At 48.4% G+C, this 18,233-nt stretch overlaps 1 protein-coding gene across 7 annotated transcripts in view; it reads right to left on the bottom strand.

Moving 5' to 3' along the window:
* RNF144A (ring finger protein 144A) overlaps window positions 1-18,233 on the bottom strand; it is a 127,396-nt gene that overhangs the window by 10,974 nt on the left and 98,189 nt on the right. For all 7 annotated transcript variants that reach the window (XM_032172133.2, XM_058426116.1, XM_032172137.2 and 4 more), the window contains 4 exons: window positions 18,069-18,129; window positions 12,207-12,414; window positions 8,301-8,448; window positions 2,614-2,703 (listed from right to left, as the gene is read on the bottom strand). In XM_032172133.2, the coding sequence (XP_032028024.1) occupies window positions 2,614-2,703; window positions 8,301-8,448; window positions 12,207-12,414; window positions 18,069-18,129 (507 nt within the window). The remainder of the gene's footprint in view (window positions 1-2,613; window positions 2,704-8,300; window positions 8,449-12,206; window positions 12,415-18,068; window positions 18,130-18,233) is intronic.

Raw genomic sequence — 18,233 nt, 5'->3', positions numbered from 1 at the left:
CTGTGACTCAGTTTCTGCCAAGGTGCACGCAACAGCATCCACTCACACGGTGGCTGTGCAAATGCCGGGCCCCCCGAGTCAGCACCCAGTCACCCCCTACCTATAGCCCAGGGAAAACCAAGTACAGAAGAGGAATGCAGCCTCCTGGCAGTTTCTATGCTGTGTGGGGAGGCGGGTGTAGCTGTTGTTATGGGTTGAATCGTGTCCTCCCAAAACAATATGTTGAAGTTCTAGCCCCCTAGTATCTCAGAATGTGACCTTTGGAAACAGGGTCTCTGCAGATGCAATCAAGTTACCATGAGGTGATTAGCGTGGGCCTCAATCCCATACCACTGACGTCCTGATAGAAAGGGGGGATTTGGACAGTGACGGAAGACGAGGTGAAGATGCACAGGAAAGAGGCAGCCGGAGGAAGACGGATGATTGCAGCGACGCATTGATCTGTCCAGGAATGCCGCAGATGGCTGGCAAACCACAGAAGCTGGACGAGGCCAGGAGGGACTCTCCTGCAGGTTTCAGAGCAGGCAGGGCCCTGCTGACACCTTGATTTCAGAATTCTGACCTCCAGGACTGAACCAATACGTTTCTGCTGTTCTGAGCCACCCAGTCTGTAGTGCTTTGTCACAGCAGCCAGAGCAGATCTGTGGATTCAAGCCATGCCAGGCCACGTGCAGAGAGAACAGTCAGAGGAGCTCAAACCGACTCTCTAGACCAGACGGCAGTACGCCACGGCCCTTGGGCCAAACCTGGCTTCATCATCTGTTCTGTTTATCCACACAGCTTTATTGGGACATAATTCCTGTACCACGCAATTCAGATAAAGTACACACACTCAATGGTTTCCAGTGTGTTCACAGAGTTACGCAACCATCACCAGTCACTTCCACCTGCCTGTGTAAACAGTTTCACTGGAACAAGGCCAAGGTAACTCACTGACGTACTATCGGCTGCTTCTGTGCTGCCAGGTAGAGTTGACAGTTGCAGCAGAGACCGACGGCCTGCGAGGTCAAGAATGCTCAGCATCTGCTCTTTGATGGGAGGCGTGTCTTATCCCCTGCTGTGGACGCCCATACGCTTTGCCACGTGGTCGGCATTTAAGATTGTCCAGGAAGTGGAGTTGCAGGTGGACCTTTCCCTCGTCCTGGCAACTGCCTTGAGACTGAGTTCCTCCATCTTTTAGATGAGGCTGACACATCTGCCTCAGAGGCTCTCCTGAGAAATGTCGTGAAGGAGTCACAGACTTGAGCCCTTCCTGCCTCTCGAGGAGCAGGCAGGGAGCAGCAGCCAACGTGCCTCCTGCCACTAATCCCTCAGCAGCTTCCCACTCACCCAGCACAAGATCCAGCATTGCTCTGTGGACTGCCAAGCCCTAAAAGGGTCTGTCTCTGCCATCACCTCTGACCATCTCCCCATCACATCACCTCTAGCTGATTTATCAGGTTCTGTGCGCTTGCTGGTTTATCATCTCTGTCCCTAAATAGAACGTAGCCTCCGTAGAAGGATATATCTGTCTCATGCACCACCGTATATCTCCAGCTCCTAGAGCAGTACCCAGCACACAGTAGGCAATAAATATGTGTTGAAAGCACAAGTTAATATTAACCAACACGAGGGTCCTTTATCAACTCCAAAGGCTGCACAGGCATTACCACCTAGGGCCAGGGTCCCCAACCCCTGGGCCATGGACTGGTAGCTGCCTGTGGCCTGTTAGGAACCAGGGTGCACAGCAGGAGTGAGTGGTGGGGGGCGGGGGAGCAAAGGAGCAAACCATCTGTATTTACAGCTGCTCCCCACTGCTCACGTTACCGCCTGAGCCCCACCTCCTGTCAGATCAGCAGTGACGTTAGATTCTCGTAGGAGCACGAACCCCGTTGTGAACTGAGCATGCGAGGGATCTGGGTTGCACGCTCCTTATATGAGAATCTAAATGCCTGATGATCTGTCATGGTCTCCTATCACCCTCAGATGAGACCATCGAGTTGCAGGAAAACAAGCTCAGGGCTCCCACTCATTCTACATGATAGTGAGTTGTATAACTATTTCACTATATATTACAACGTAATCATGACATAAATAAAGTGCACAATAAATGCAATACGCTGCATCATCCCAAATCCATCGCCCTGCCCAGTCTATGGAAAAACTGCCTTCCACGAAGTGAGTCCCTGGTGCGAAAAAGGTTGGCGACCACTGATCTAGGAACTTTTCTGCTCCTTCCTTGTTATCCATTCCTGTTACTACCTTGCTTACCTCAGGGCCTCAAGAGAAAGCTCTTTGTTAAGGGCTAGGCAAGGATCACCTAAACACGGTCAGCAGGTCATGACCAAGGCCAGGAGTCCCGGGCAAGTGATCTGAAGTCTGATGCTGAAGACCCATCAGACAATGAATGTGATGTGCGTTGACACTAACTTTGGGCCAGGGCTTCCATAAGGATAAGCCTATACCAGCAAAAACCCAGCAGGAAGCACATCTGCTAGCTCTTTCTATCCAGGAGAGCTTCCTCCTATAGGCAAGTCTGGAAACACTAAAGATACACACACACACACACACACACACACACACACACACACACACAGTCTCTGAGATCAACGTTCCAGGCGAATCACCTCCTACCTGTGTCCGATGCCAGATCACAGATGCCCGGGAGTGGCCCAGCTTGTTCCGGCAGGGTCCCTTATCGTAGTGTATCAGGAGGAAATCATCCTGTGAGGGGCAGAGACAAAGACGGCGTGAACGAGCGGCTCCTGCTCAGTTCGGTGAGTATCACGGCCATTGATGCATTTCTTCTCCTATGCTCATGGTAAGTGGAGACGTGAGGGAGGTGACACAGGGAAGGGCACACACCCAGGAACACCTGGCCACAGCCACTGAAGGCCCAGGCCGCTCCTCCCAAGGGCCTTCCTTCGTCACCCAGCAGCCCTGGACAGCACAGCCTTGGGCTCTAGAGGGAGCTTTGAACCAGACTTCAGGCCCAGCCCAAAGAAGGGCCTCCCCGCACAGTGGCTGGCTTCTGAGCTTGTGGGAGAGAAGGGATCTCATGGGGACACAGGGCTACTGAACACACAGGTCACGGCTGCTCCAAAGAGCTCCTGCTGGCCCCGGCTGTGTGTGATTCCACCAGAGTCCCTCTCTGCCCTGGCATCTTCCTGCTGCAGTGACAGGGCTATTCCCAGGATTGGATGATTTTCTTTGTTGCTGGCCCATCCCCCTCCGTCAGGTCAGGGTTCTCACCTAGAAAGTGCTTCCTCTCCACTCAGGCCACTTGATTTTCCTCAGATTCAAGATCCAGCCCGGGGAGCACTTTCTATCTGCATCTTCTCAGACCATCCTGAGTGGGCGGCGGCCCTCTGCACTCCGGGCACGCCTGTGGATGCCTCCCTCCAAGTGTTCTTCACCCCACCTCCACCTCCTGGAGCTGGGACCCTCACACATGTTGGTCTCCCTAAGTGTGTTCCCCAGCTCAGCGCTTGGCACCCAGATCTCAACGACTACCCACTGGTGAGAGGGGAATGGCATTTCTATACCAAGCCCTCTGCGCCTCCCGGACCAGGAGGCGCCGTTTTCAATCCTGATCAATGAAGGAAATGACGAGGCACAGGGTGCCACGGAGGGGCAAGCCTGTTGATTCATTTAAGGGAGGCTGTAAACAGACAGCTGCTTTTTCAGAAAAGAGCAAATAAACACAGGGCCCAATGTGCCTGAGGGAACAGGAAGTCACTCTTCCGAAAACCAGGAGGAGCAGGACGGGTCACGGCCTTCTGCTCCTTTCAATCAACTCTGGTAAGATAGTTTGGGGGCTGCAGCCGGCCTTCCTCTCCTTGTGGGGAGGACACCAGCCTTGAGTTTGCTGATTTTTGGGGTCAAGCCTCCTGGTGTCTGAATGCACAGTGAATGGAGGGCTATCAAATCCTGGCTGTTACAGGTGCAGTAGCAAGAGGCTTTAGCTGGGGGCTGGGGTCCCAGCTACCACTGTCCGCCTCGCTTCTGTGCCTAGACACCCCATCTGTGAGAGGAAGGGGAGGAGCAGGCAAACACAAAGCCACTTCTGGCCACACCTTTCTCTTCTACGAAGCTATTTCTGTCCACTTCCATCACTGTGAGTTCTCTCCTCCTTGAACTCTTAACCGAAATTTCCTTTGAACTGATATTAATTTACACAGCACTGAGATGAGCTCATTCTCCATTTTCCAGACTGCCTCTCACAATGTCTTGCACTGCAGGCTCTTTAAATGTTTTTGAATTTGTTTTCTGAAACGCAGACCAAATCCTGTGTACTACCCAGTTGAGAAGTGGTTACTGATCTCTGCGAGCAGACATGGACAAGCCTGGCTGCACATCTGAGTCACCTGGACAGCTTTTGGAAGCTGAAGATACTGACTCCGAGGTCTGAGGCAGGGCCCAGTCTTCACACTTCCTAAGTGATTCTGATCCATCCTACCCTTGGGAAGCATGGCCTCTGCTGGGGGCCAGGCCCCTGATCTTGGTACACAGGGGCCGTCGTCTGGGCCTCACCTTATCTTTCCAGCATCTCTGGCCAGGCCACGTATGAGTTCACAACCTCTTTCATCGTGCCCAGGTCTTTGGCAGTAACCTGGCTCAGCACATTCTGTCCTCTCTGGTGAACAAACTCACTCAACCTTCAAGTCCTCAGCTACCCCCTGGCCCCCAGACCCAGCAACCTGCTGACTCCTCCTTGGGGCCGCCAGGGACTTTACACCCTTAGCCATGCAACCTCCTTCATAGCAATGTGTCCGGATCATGCCTTATGGGGCTCGCCAGGGAGATGACGAGCTCCTCAAGGTCAAGAACTTCACCCCCACCCCGCCCCCCGCCCTCCTCTCACCAGACCCGCATGGGGTCCAAGGGAGTGGAGTTGCTGACATGCAGCCGGATTTCATGAACAACATGAATGTTTATTTAAAAAGCACTTTTCTTATCCCCTGATAAAAGCACTCAAATATGGTTTCACAGTGTAGAAATGATTGACTTGTGATTTTTAGTTTATAGATGAAGCCCTGGGGCATAACGATCCCAGGAGCTGCAGGAACATGGATCTATTTCTGTGATGGGGAATACTTTCCTCCTATTGTTCAGAGAAGTTCCATTAAACTCCAGGGTGGGATGAAACAATGGTGCATGCTCCGGGAAGCTGCAATCAGGGAGAGGGTTGGTGAAAGAGCAAATGCCCCAGGGCAATTCTAGCATCTTCAGCTTTAAAATGTCCACTCACACTCTGCCTTGACACATCCTGATCTAACACAAAGATGTGGTTTTTAGAGTTTGAAAGATCAGGGACTGATGGCTGGTTCCCTTCCTCACCAGTTTGAGAAAGATAAACCTCTCTGGCCTTCCTCATTCCAACTCACAGACATACTGTGTGTGTTAAGGGAAGCAGGTATCCACAGCAAATTGTATAATGCTGATCTGGAACAATTACCTCAATAAACATTAACTATCTACTGCCAAAAAATACATAAAAGAAAGAAACTGCACATGTCCCTTTTTACAGTAAATAGCAAATGCTGGGCCAGCACTGAGAGCTGAGAAGCAGTGAGGATTCAAGGGGAGATGGGCTCGGCCAGGTGCAGATGAGGAGAGGGAAGCAGGCGAGGAGAGGGAGTAAGGACCACGATGGGGAGAAGGTGGTCTGAAATATTCATAATTCCTGGACGCCTGCATGTGCCAGAAAGCACGCTTGGGGGAAACAGGAGAGAAAAGCTCCATGGAAGGCCCTCCTCTCTCCTCTGAGTGCTCTTGGCTGGATTCAGGCCGTGCATTTATGTGCTTGTCCTAAATCACTGTTAATGTCTTTGGTAAAGGGCTCCAACAGTAGACTCCCTTTCCTTCACGTCCGCTTCCTCTGGCCACAGGGTCATTTTTCTTCATGTACAAAGAAAACATAGGAAACTCTGCACGGCCGTGAGGATGATGTCTCTGACGGAGGAAAAGTGCGGCCTGGTTCCTCTCCATTAGCAAGAGGCGGAACCTGCTGTAGGGTGGAGCTGGACAGGGAGGGCCTTCCTCAGGGACTAGAGCAGAGAGGACACACTTCTGTGCTGGAAGGAGAAAAACAACAGCTTCCCTCCTAGTCCCTGTCACTCGGTCCAAGCGGCCTGGGGAAACCAAACTTCTGTCAGTCCATTTCTAATGCAGCCCCTAAATGATCCGCCTGGGGCTCTGTGACAAGGTGTAGGAAAATTGACATTTCACTTTCTTCCTTCTTTACGGAAAGTTACAAAGAGTAATAAATTGCAGGCCAGATACTAGATATGATAACATAACTCAATGATCAGTTTTCAAAAAAAAAAAAACTAGAATACAGTAAAATACAAAAATAAATACATAAATAAGACTTTGAAGGCCCTAAAAAACTTGGTAAGGCTTCAGATGTCACTCCACAAATCCCCTTGGGGACTTAAGCTAAAGAAAATTCATCTTGCCACGCTGATTCATTTAGCTTGCCTAGGAAGTAAAAATGAAGCCTCAGGATAGAAGATGATGATATTTTACCCAGATTTGGTCAGCTGCATCAGGTTCTACTATTCATTTAGTAATTTAAAGTTCATAAAGAGACAACAGGCCTTTCAAAGGAACAATTCCAAAAGAAGCAATCTAATTTTTTAAGGTAGCCTTTATATTACAGACCTGTTACCATATGTAATATTCCATCTCAAAGAGACACTCATTTTCTTCTAGACAAATCTTTCAGCCTGTGCTTCATTCCACTTTGCCCATTGGTCTGAACCACTTCTCCTTCACCTTGGAGGCCCGAGGTGACCCATCTCGGCCATTGTCTGCCAAGCTGAACTGCTCTGAGATAGCCCCACGGTATGAACGCTTGCCCGGAAACACTCATAAGAAAGAGCAGTCTCTGGACAGATGAAATGCTAACAGGGGAAGCATGGACTTGCTCTGACTGTCTGCCCCGCCCCGCCCCCCGCTTTATTTCAATGAGACCTGAATGGCTTAATACTATTATTGGATGGACTGGATACATTCATCCTTGCTGTGCAGAACAGACATAAATATATCCCTTCATGAAACACGACTTGATGTGCTTGGACTGTCCTAGCTACAATGGTTTCAACAGATAAGTAGGTCTGCTATTTAATTATAGTTTTATTTATTTATTTATTTTTATTTTTTGAGATGGAGTCTTGCTCCGTTGCCCAGGCTGGAGTGCAGTGGTGCCATCTCAGCTCACTGCAAACTGCGCCTCCCGGGTTCAAGCAATTCTTGTGCCTCAGTCTCCCATGTAGCTGGGACTACAGGTGCATGCCACCATGACTGGATAATTTGTGTTTTTAGTAGAGACAGGGTTTCACCATGTTGCCCAGGCTGGTCTTGAACTCCTGACCACAGGTAATCTGACCACCTCGGCCTCCCAAAGTGCTGGGAATATAGGCGTGAGCCACCGAGGCCGGCCTAATTATAGTTCTTAAAAAAGTATGAACCAATAAATTATTCTAAAACTAAAATTGTGGCTTCATCATTTTGGCAAGATGCCCACGCCCTAATGTGGGCAAGGAAGGAGAATGAGAAGCTAAATAGCAACAACCTGTGCATCAGGCCTCAAAGCTCCAGAAAAGTGTGGGCCTGGGAGGTTGTGCCCTCCTGTCAGGGACATGGCTCTTGCAGGCACACACAGTATGGTGTGTTTGAGAGACACTGAAGCGCAGCATACTTGGGAGAAGGCTGCCGTATGAGGCCAGAACTTCCATTCTGCCAGACAGCAAAGGTCTTGCACGTTTTCCTGCCCTGTCGATGACATGAGTGTCAATGAGGTCTTAAGACTGGCACCAAGCCCAACAGCTCCCCAGCCCCCGCTTCTGTCTGTCCTCGCTATCCTGAACATGAGGAGGAGCTCTGATCAGGAACCCAGGATCCAAATCTGGTGTACCCTGATTTTTGATGTCCAGCCCCCAGAACCATGAGGAATAAATGTCTGTCATTTAACCTGCCTCATCTATGATACTATGTCACAGCAGCCCAAACTGACAATGACAGTCCCCGCTTAGAAAAAACCTGCGATCCTAAAACCCCTTTAAATCCCAGGCTGGATCCTGAACCTGCATGAAGTGTTTAGGCCCCAGAACTATACGAGTCACAAAGGCTTCCGTCCCCATGGCGCTCATGAGTTAATGTTTTCACAAACCCAGGAGAAACACCAAACGGTGTTCCTTCACTGTTACACAGGAGTAGGCACCAAGCTCTTTAGGAAACAGCTGGTCTATTTTTCTCATTCCAAATCTAAACCTCAAAGCTAAATGCCGCAAGGTGAAGATGAAGGCCACACTCACGTCCAGAGACTCCAGGCAGTACCAGCAGAAGGCATGCTTGCAGTTCTTGCACATCATCTGAGCGCAGCCTTCGTCTCGCTCGATGTAGACTTTGCACTTGGGGCAGCGCTTGATGGGCGCGTCGTCCTCTTCCATTTTGAAAGCAGCACTGTGGGAGAAACGCCGTCAGGACTCTGCACAGACGGATCCCACGGGAGACCCAGGAGCACTGGCTATGCTGGAAGCATCGGCTCCACTTCACAGACTGAGTTTTCTTGGTATTAAATGAAAAAACAAAACAAAAACCAAAAAACAAAGAAACAGAAACTCCAGAAAAAAAAAAATTAACCAAAACACTGTGAATCAGCCACTTTGAGTTAGAAAAAATTAAAAAAAAATTACAGCAACATCAACACATATCTAAATTTAGAGATATATGTATACAAACAAAAGAAAATACAGCGAAAGGCTTATTATAACGGAGGTATCTGAATAATAGTGTTAAGGTCAAATATTGTGTCCTTATTCACAGAGCTGTCTACTTTCCAAAGAGTTGATATAAATTTTATGTACTTTGCAGTTATAAGAAAAATAAATAAATGTTGCAAATACACACACATAAACACACACTGTTTACTGGGGATACATCCACCTGGCTCTTCTTACGAAATTGTTTTCCTCAGAAGTTGGCTAGGTCTGCAGGGTTAGCAAGAAGGGCTTTAAGCTGAGGTCAGGGCTGGCTCTGCTACAAACTAGCTGTGGAGCAACCCTCCAAGCCCTAGTTTTCTCATCAGTGTGACCGTGAGAAAAGATTCCGCGTGACAAGAGCACAGTGCAGGGTGCAGCTTTTATGAAGTGCTTGATAAAGGGTAGCAGTAGTTCAATGTTGCTAAAGAAAGATAACACAGACACTAGGTATGACTCACCTCATGCTGTTAATTTTTAAAAGATGGGTAAGAATATTCATAAAAGCATCTGAAGGAATAAATGATAAACTGTTAAGAGGAGTTATCACTGATTATGGGGGTCCATTTGCTATACTGTTTGAACTCACTAAATCAAACCCATATCAGCAGGAGAAAATGCATCCCTCCTTCTTGGAGTAGCTTTTTCAGAATTTAACACATTTATGGGTATATATTCACTGCAGTTGAGCAAATTCTGGCATTTTGAGTGCATTCTGGCTGAAGGATCTCTCACAAGCTTCTAGTCGATATGAGCATTAAATGTAGTTTCACTTTGGTATGAGCTGTCTGATGATTGGCAGTGAACAATCCTCCACTTGGGGTGCACATTCCAACTGAACGTGACTGTTTGGTCCATTAGTAGAAGGCAACAGAGTAAGAAATAATGAGAGAAGCAGTATGTTCTCCTCATAAGGAGCACAGAGTCTTGAGACAGACAGATCCTAGCTGTGCGATTTATGTGTTATGTGTCTCATCTGCAAAACAGATGAATAAGGCTAATAGCGTCGATCTCTACAGACTGTTGTGAGGATTACAGAGGTTGCACATGTTAAGCACAGAAGCCAGCACATAAGTACCAGGCACTCGATAAACAGTAGTTATTATTAATAACTGTTACTGAAAGATAACACAACTGTCAGTAGCTCAAATGCTTCCAATTTAAAAGCAAACTACAGACCAACCTGGTCACGCATAATGTGATAAAGAATGAACTAAGGCTGTTCCAAGGAGCAAATGAGATAGCATATGTGCAAATGTCTCCAGAGGGATCCAGCACAGAGCCAGCTCCGAGCAAACCTTAGCCCTGGCCTCCTTCTGAGAATGACTTTGATTTTGCAAAGAGCTGGAAGTCATGAGACACCGAATCTGGTGATCAAGGTTGGTTTTCAGGTTAGATAACATTGTTTTGATTTGAAAGCCAGGTGTGACCTTAAAGCTAAGAAACCAATTTTCTCATGTCACTCACAAGCTGATTTTGAAAGAAGCGGCAGGAACAGCGTGTACAGTGTCTCATGGGGAGACATTTCAAAATGAAAACAGTTAAAATATGCCAGTTCTGGAGTACTGTGCTACGCATAAAATTTTGCATGGAACAGACAATGGTTTTCAAATATTTCCTAGTATCTGAATTGGATTTAAAATTATTACTAATAACATTTACTGTAAACTCAAATTATAAAAGCAGACAAGAGTTTGGACAGTTTAATCACAATCTACATGTGGCCCAGCATCTTGAAGGGGTGGGCAGGTGATGTTAATGAGAGAAGTGGTCAGGGGCTGGATAAAAACATGGTTGAGGAGAAGATTTAACGAAAAAAAAAAAAAAAACCCTCCAATACAAAAAATAGCTGAGTGTCTTCTCAGTTATAAATGGCAGCTGACAGGCAGCCTCAATTACGGGGGACAGAAGGAGTGGTGAGGACTGTGGGGCTTTGGCCCAGGAGGCGCCTCCAGCAAGGGCTGACAGGCAGCCTCAGTTCCAGGGGACAAGAAGGAGTGGTGAGGACTGTGGGGCTTTGCCCCAGTGGCACCTCCAGCAAGGGCTGGGGCTCTGCTGCACTGGCTGCCAGCACGGGGAGGCAGCCTCGGAGAGGTTCAGGGTTCGGATTTCCCAGATAAGCCAGAAATTCCGGTTTTTATGTGACACCTTCTGATTTAAAAATTTCCACAAAATGAGATTTCTGAATTTTGATTTAGATTGTCTTTGGAGAATAATTTAAATGAGACTAGAATGTCACAGATAAAGAAAACTAAGTCATCAGCCTCCAAACACTCACCAGCCTCCATCTAAAGTTTTGAAAGCTCTAAGATGCCAAGTACAAGTGAAGTGTAAGTACAAGTGGTTCGTGCTTGCAGCTGCCTGCCTGATGTAGGCTGTTCAGAAAAGCACAGGCCCTGTGTGTCAGGAGCTCGCCCTGATGGCAGAATCGGCCTTGTCAATGGAAGAACTCAAATCCAATACGTCCAGGGTTGTAATCAATGCAGACAATCTCAGGGGGAACACAGAGGGTGGAGGCCCCAACCCTGTCCTGGGAACTGGGAAGCTTGACAAAGGGATGTGATCCCCACCTGAAGTGCGGCAGGAGCCCCCAGGGAAAGCAGGAGGGTGGAGCAGGGCGCTCCAGACACAGGAAGGGAGGTTCGCCCGGAAGGAGACCGGGGTGTGTGGCAGGGACCCTGAGAGGGTCTGGGGCTAGAACAGGGCACAGGGGTCACATGGAAAGGAATGGGAGCTGGGGACAGTGGAATGGGAAGAGGGCGCACAGGAAGCAGCTGGTGAGCACACCCTGGGGAGGGTGGTGGGCAGAGTGGCAGCTCCTCTGTGAGGAGCCTGGAATCAATAGGAACAGGGTTAAGTGTCCAGCGGAACCACGTGACCTTGTGGATTTTGTAGGACAAAAAGACCTGGATATGATCAACTTCCTATGCATCAACCTACGAAATGTCAAAGTACAGAGCACGGGGCAGCAGCATTCTCCTGGGCAAACAGCCCGACTATGGCTGCAGGGTAGGCCGCCACCAGGGAGTGTCTTCCCATCCCCTCCGGACAGTATTTATGACCAGTGCACCCTACTCCTGTTCTTGTTCCTGTATCCCCATTTCAGATCACCTTCAACACAGTGAAGTCTTGCAGAAACTTAGGTACTGCAGGACTTGCAACCCTGAAAAGCAACAAACCACGCATGCATTTGTCATTCCAGCCAAGCCGTGTTAAGTGTGGTTCTCACACACCTTTCTATTTCCAGAGCCTCGCACAGTGCCTGGTACACAGCCAGTTCTCAAAAATAAATAGACATACAAATAATGACAGGCTTGAGTGAGGCTCAAGAGGTACAGTGTGTGTTAGGGTCGACTGAGCCACAACCACTTACACTGTAACAGCACTTTTAGGAAGAAAGCACGCCTGCTTCTCCTGGCCCACAGCCCACGCCTTTGGTGGCAGCTTGTGTACAAAGGGTACCTGGTCTCCCCGGGGAGGAAGGTGATTGGCATGGTCTCCGGGCAGCCCTGGCCAGGGTGCCAGCTGGCTTTGCAGGTGGAGCAGAATTCCATATGGCACGCTTTGCACTGCACTGGCTGGGGGGTCTGCAGCCCCACGTCCTGGAGCTGACACACAGCCTGGCAGGTGGACGCTGGGCACCAAGTCCGACAGGGATCAAACAGCACCTCTGGTACAGTGAGACAAAATGGGCAAATCAAACAAGCCAGAAAGTCATGTGGGCTTCAGAGGAAGGAGCCCCTCAGTGCACAGAGAGGGAGGAACACGTCCAGGTAATACAGCCAGCACCACCAGCCCCAACCAAAGCACTGCCGAAGTCGCCCTTCCACCTCCACCTCCGCTATAGCTCTTCCCAGCTTCTCCCTTCATGCAACAGAACTCCAGACACCCAGGCTTCCCTCAGGAATGGTGCTCCTGCCCCTGGAATGCCCTTGGAGCCCTGGGTCAGCCCTGCTTGCCTCTGAGACTCAGCTCACAGCTCAAAGGCCTCCACATTCTGGAAAGCTTGGCCCACCTGCCTGTTGGGTTTCTCTGAGCAATGCACATGGTGCTTGCTCATCTGCCTCCCCCAGGGGACAGCTTTCTGAAGTTGGGCCCCTGATGGCCCTGTGTTGGGCACACAGCCAGCACCAGGAAAATGCTGTTAGAAGACCGAAAGGAAGAGGGAAGGGAGATGGCTGGATTATTCTTCTAACCAAATGGTTCACCTGCCTAAGATGGCCTCCCCTTCTCAAATCCAAGCCATGAGTTAACTATGGAGTGAAACCAACCCTTCAAGGGCCAGATTTTCTCTCCGAATCACAGTGCACATTTCTAAGAAGCCCAATTTAATGGAATTAGCCATGAAGTTGATTTCTAAAAACAGGACACCTTGACACATCTATTTCTTCACATCCTTGTCCAAAAATTGCATTTATTTAAATTATTGGCTGCCCTTTGTAGGGAGACTGGTTGTTCATTTCATCTTCCCTCTTGTCCAGCATGATGCTGAATTCTCGATGAAGGGCCACCCCAGGGAGCAGCAAGGCTCTGCCAGAAATCTCTCCGAGGCCAGTGCAATGTGGGCTATTTCCAAAGGCGTTCTGGTAGGCCACTGGTTTCTAAGTTTTCAGAGGGGTTCTTCTTGGGAAGTAGTTGGGGCAACTGAGTTTCAGAGACGACTTGAAAGGCAATGACAAGTCCTTGCAAATGTCTGGGCCCTGTGACTGGCAGCCTGGCAGCTCCCGCTCACCTGCGTCACACATGGGATTCCTACTCACTGGAATCCACAACAGGCTGGCGCCATGCGTGGACCGGGACTTCACCTACACGCATTGCCATGGGACCAGCAGTAAGTTAATGACAAATCACCTGCTGGGTGTCCTGACGGTGCACACGCATAGGTATGTGCAAGGCTCTGTGTGTTTACCATGTTCCCCAAATACACGGGGAAGCCAGATTCAGCTCTCTACAAAACATCTTGTGTAGGGTCTAGCTTTGAAACGATCGAGTCATCTAATCCAGGGGCTGGCAAACTTCCTCTGTAGAGGGTCAGAGAGTCATCATCTAAGTCTGAGGACCATGTTGTTTCTGGGTTTCTGTCGCAACTACTGGGCTTTGCTGTTGCATAAAAGCAGACACAGTGACCTGGAAATGAATGTTCTAGCAAAACTTGACAGCAGCAGGCCACCGGCAGGACTGGATTTGGCCCACTGGCCATGGCTGGCTGACCCTTGATCTCATCTGGCTGCCCCCTGCCTTTGTTTTTAAGCATGAATTAATCAACAGCACAAAACTGTCAGAATGTTAGGGGTGGTAGAAGATTAAGAAGAACTTGATAATAACAAGGAATGCTGGAGGTCAGGAACAGGTGCTGTACTCTAATTATCTTCATTATAATAATCTCAAATCCCCAGGACGCTCCTCATACTGAATGAATGGACAAAATTAGCTCTTCTCTTATTTGTTGATAGTTTCCGCGTTTGCTTTTCTAAGAATGTTCCTAGCTGTCAGGTCTGACAAGATGGCTTTTTGAGAAAAAGCAGTTGTTGTCTGTGGTTCACATGTGTGGGGGCAGATGCCTGGGGCTCCCCTGAGCTGACAGTCACAGCAAAGCAAGGAGGGGGTGCACATGCCGGCCTGGGGCACTGAGCGCCACACTGAGCAGTGAGGAGGAAATGCCAAAGGCTAAAGGCAGCTGGCCTGGGTCACGCTCCCATCCCGTCCCTGCGATGCCTCCAACAACTCTCTGCCTGCCGTCTGTGAGTGCTGTGGGGTGAGCCCAGCTATGTCCCTGATGAGATAGGAGACCCGCGTCTGCCCAGCCCTGCGGGAGGGTGCAAGTGCTCTGTGCACTAAACAACACGCTGCATGGGAAGAGAAATCCTCACCCGCTCTTTGCTCTCCTCCCGGTGTAGCTCTGGGGCTAGATCCAGAAGGGCAGCGCTGCCTGCTAGGGACCCTTCCAAGCCACTGCTGTCCCCACCCCTCCCGTGCAGAGAGGAGCTTCTGACATCAGCAAGGAGCAGATGTCCCAAAGCTGGGTCTCAGTCTCTTCATGCACGTGACTGTCATGCACGCCTCCTGCCCACCCTCCTGGCTCAACAGTTGGGGGTGCTATTACGTGCCCCCATCACGAAAGGCCCCCCAGGATAGCACGCAGGGGAGATCTGGCTAAGGTTTCCATGGGAACGATTTAAATCTTATTAGTTTTGTCCTCACATAGCTGTGACACGGCACTGCCTGTCCTCACGTGGAGACATTCCCTATGGAAAAGGTCAGGGACAAATGGCTACTCAGACTGCCGACTGCAAACGTCCTTCCTGTGCTGCTGGGGCACGTCACACCCTGGGAACATGGCCCCGGGCTCAGGCATAGATGTCTATTAACATTCTGCATTATCCTCCCCAATCTACATACGTGTGTGTATGAGACACATTTTCAAACAAAGCAAATAATATACTTTTTGGCGCACTAGAGGAAACTAACGTTAACTCTTCTCTCCCAGAGGTGTATTCATGGCAGATTAATGAAGCAGGTCTCTAAGAACTCCCTGCTTAAAAATGCATAAAACTTTTTAAAAAGGTGGCTTTCCTTTTAAAACAGTTTCCTTTCAGAAGTACATGACAGAGATCAATGCATCCAGCATCCCCTCTCATCCCTGCACTTACCACCCTGCCCGGCGGGCGGGTGCCTGGTGCGGGGCTGGGGTGGTGGGCTTGATCCTGCTGTGAGATGGCAACATTTTCAGGAGTCAGCTCTAGTCAGGCCTGATTACAGGTGGATAACCCATCGTATTATTTAATCTCTCTGAGCTTTACTTTCTTAAAAAAAAAAAAAAAAAAACAATACACGGTTGAGATTTCACGTCAGCATTCACTAGGCCAGGCACTGGGCTGGCAGTGGGACGAAGGCATGAGGACCCACAGTCCTGTCTCTGGGATGGCTGAGCCTCCAGATAGAGGCACATGCGCAGGGACACCCTTAGCACAGCACCGCTGGGTCTCAGAGGGGCACGGGCGTCGAGTGTAGCATGGAGAGAGGGGTCCACGCAGCAAGAGGCATCCACACCCCCTCGCTCAAGAATCTGTCCCTACCCAGACTCTGGAGTGAGCCAGTTGTGAGGAGGTGTTCAGAATGAAAACTCAGCTTCCTGGCCCCCTTCCCCGGCTTCCTGCTTGCCCCAGAGCTCCAGAAGGGGAGACACTGACACTAAAACCAAGGCTGTTATATCAGAGGAGACATTGTAAGACTAAGTGCAGACAGTGTGCACAACATGACCTAACCATAGAACTTTCCGGTAACTCAGTGTTTTCAGAAAATCATTGAACTGTCTCAGTTTTCTTCCAGGGCGTCCTCTACTTGACTAGATTTTAGAGCCATAGAGAAAGTCAAAATTTGCTTTCTGATCTTGTCTCCAAACTCTTTCAAGGTGCTGGCTAGAATCCATAACTATATTTTAGCTCTGACATTCTAACGTTTTATCTAGACAGGTCTTTTATAGTATGAAGTCTGAATACTTAAAAAAAAAAACTTAACATAACGTTAGTAAAATGCTTTAAAGGGAGAGGTTTGAGAGATTTTTTTTTTTAACAGAAGCCAAGTTGGCTTCATGTTTATGCAAAAGGAAAAAAGATTTTGACTAAGCCAAAGTACTAAAGAAATAACAGTTAAAATTATTAGGTTGAAAAATGTACCCAGCTGCATTTTTAAATTAAATTCAATGTCATAGAAAGTTCATATTCTCGTAACGCAAACAACAGCCAGTTTCTGTCAGGATTCTCTCTGGAAAATATTCTCAGAAGAGCCTGAAAGTCTCAGAAATCCAAATTAATCAATTTTATTGCTCTACATGCTGACTTTTGTACCAAATGGCATTATATTAAAGCTATAAACTGCCCCAAAGCAAATGATATGCGACACTTTAATAAACACACTGTTGAAAACAAATGTCAATGCCATGAAAAATCCTGTTTGAGTTTTTTTTTTCAAGCGGGCTACATATTTTCTTTCTTTCTTTTTTTTTTTTTTAGAGACAGGGTCTCAATATGTTGCCCAGGCTGTACTTGAACTCCTGAGTAGTTCAGACTATAGGTACATGCCACTGGGCCCAGCTATCTCTAGCATTTCTTTTAAAAAGCAAAAATATACAAACAACAGGTCTCTGCATGCAGCTAAAGTGGGAGTCTCTGGATATTGTCCTCTGGTCTCCATCTGGCCATGTTTTCATGTAAGCCCATCCTCCAGGGCTGTGTCTCAGTGGTGAGACCCTGCTCAGGTCAAGAACCCGAGAATCAGTGCAGGGAGAGGGAGAGCAGACGCCAGCAATCCAAACTCAGAATCCGCCTGCAGGGTCCTCACAACGATGTTCTGCATATGGAGTGTCGCCTGCACACATCTGTCACTCTGCTCTTTAGCAGACGAGCCTGGGGCCCAGAATAGATATGAAAACAAAGCCAAAGAGAGTCCACAGACTCTTTACAGTTTCGTTGTATGACCCTGAGTATTTCAGAGAGCAGAGCTAAAGACCTCTCCTGGACATTCCACAAGGCTTAATGCTTTGAAGTATTATCCTGAGAATCATGTTCTGCTCTGTGTGCACCTGCCACACTGCTCTCCCAGAGGACCCCTGGGTCTGTATCAGGCCTGCTCCAGCCAGGAAGACTATTCAGGGCCCAGTGGAGGGCTCACGACAAAGGGTCATGGGATGTGGTCCCAAAGCACCCACTATATTTAGACATCAGAGCAAGTCAGTTAGCCTCTCTGGGGATCCGTTTATTAGATAATGACAAATTAGCTTTGCAGAGTTGTTGTGACACTTACTGGGATAAGGGACTTGATTATTCATCCAGCACCTACTATCTAGGCCTGTGTCCAGTGGTGGGTAAGTGCAGGCAAGACACCTACCCTCGGACTGTTGTTAGGACGGGGGTTACTGTAATTTCTGCTATGCCTACCCTCACAACTCCCCTCCATGACTTTGCATCTTTTAAATTCTGGGCCAGTCCAAGAGTATAGCCCTCAAACTCAGCCTTAAGCTGGCTGAAATATAATACCTCATGACAGCCATCATCTTTAAGCCTCCCCCAGGAGCCTCAATCCTTATAAACAAATTGTGTTCCATAAATTCTTCCTGCTACCAAATAGATCACTAGACAAGGTCTTCAAACTGTGAGCTGTTCAGAGAACCCAGAATGTCAGTTTAATTTCAGAAGTTTAGTTTACATCAACTTTTTCACTCCTATCAAATGCTGTATAACCGTATCTACCAAAAGAACTCCCCACAAAATTATCCACATTCATACATTACAGGAATCATAACCGGCAGATATACCAGGTACCTACCTCTTTCAAATTGTAGCTTTTTATATCTTTGCATAATTTCAGCTGCAACCATGCACTCAATCTAAGGAAAAAAAAATGCAAACAGGAATGATAACAAGCTGAGGGCTAGAATATAATGCAACGCACACCCAAACAAAACCCACGTTATTCTGACAAGTTCAGCAG

The sequence above is a fragment of the Hylobates moloch genome, unplaced genomic scaffold (assembly GCF_009828535.3).
Source record: "Hylobates moloch isolate HMO894 unplaced genomic scaffold, HMol_V3 SCAFFOLD_13, whole genome shotgun sequence".
NCBI classification, from domain to species: Eukaryota; Metazoa; Chordata; class Mammalia; order Primates; family Hylobatidae; genus Hylobates; species Hylobates moloch.
The sequence above is the reverse complement of the archived record's forward strand: the minus strand, read 5'-3'. Positions and strand labels throughout refer to the sequence as shown.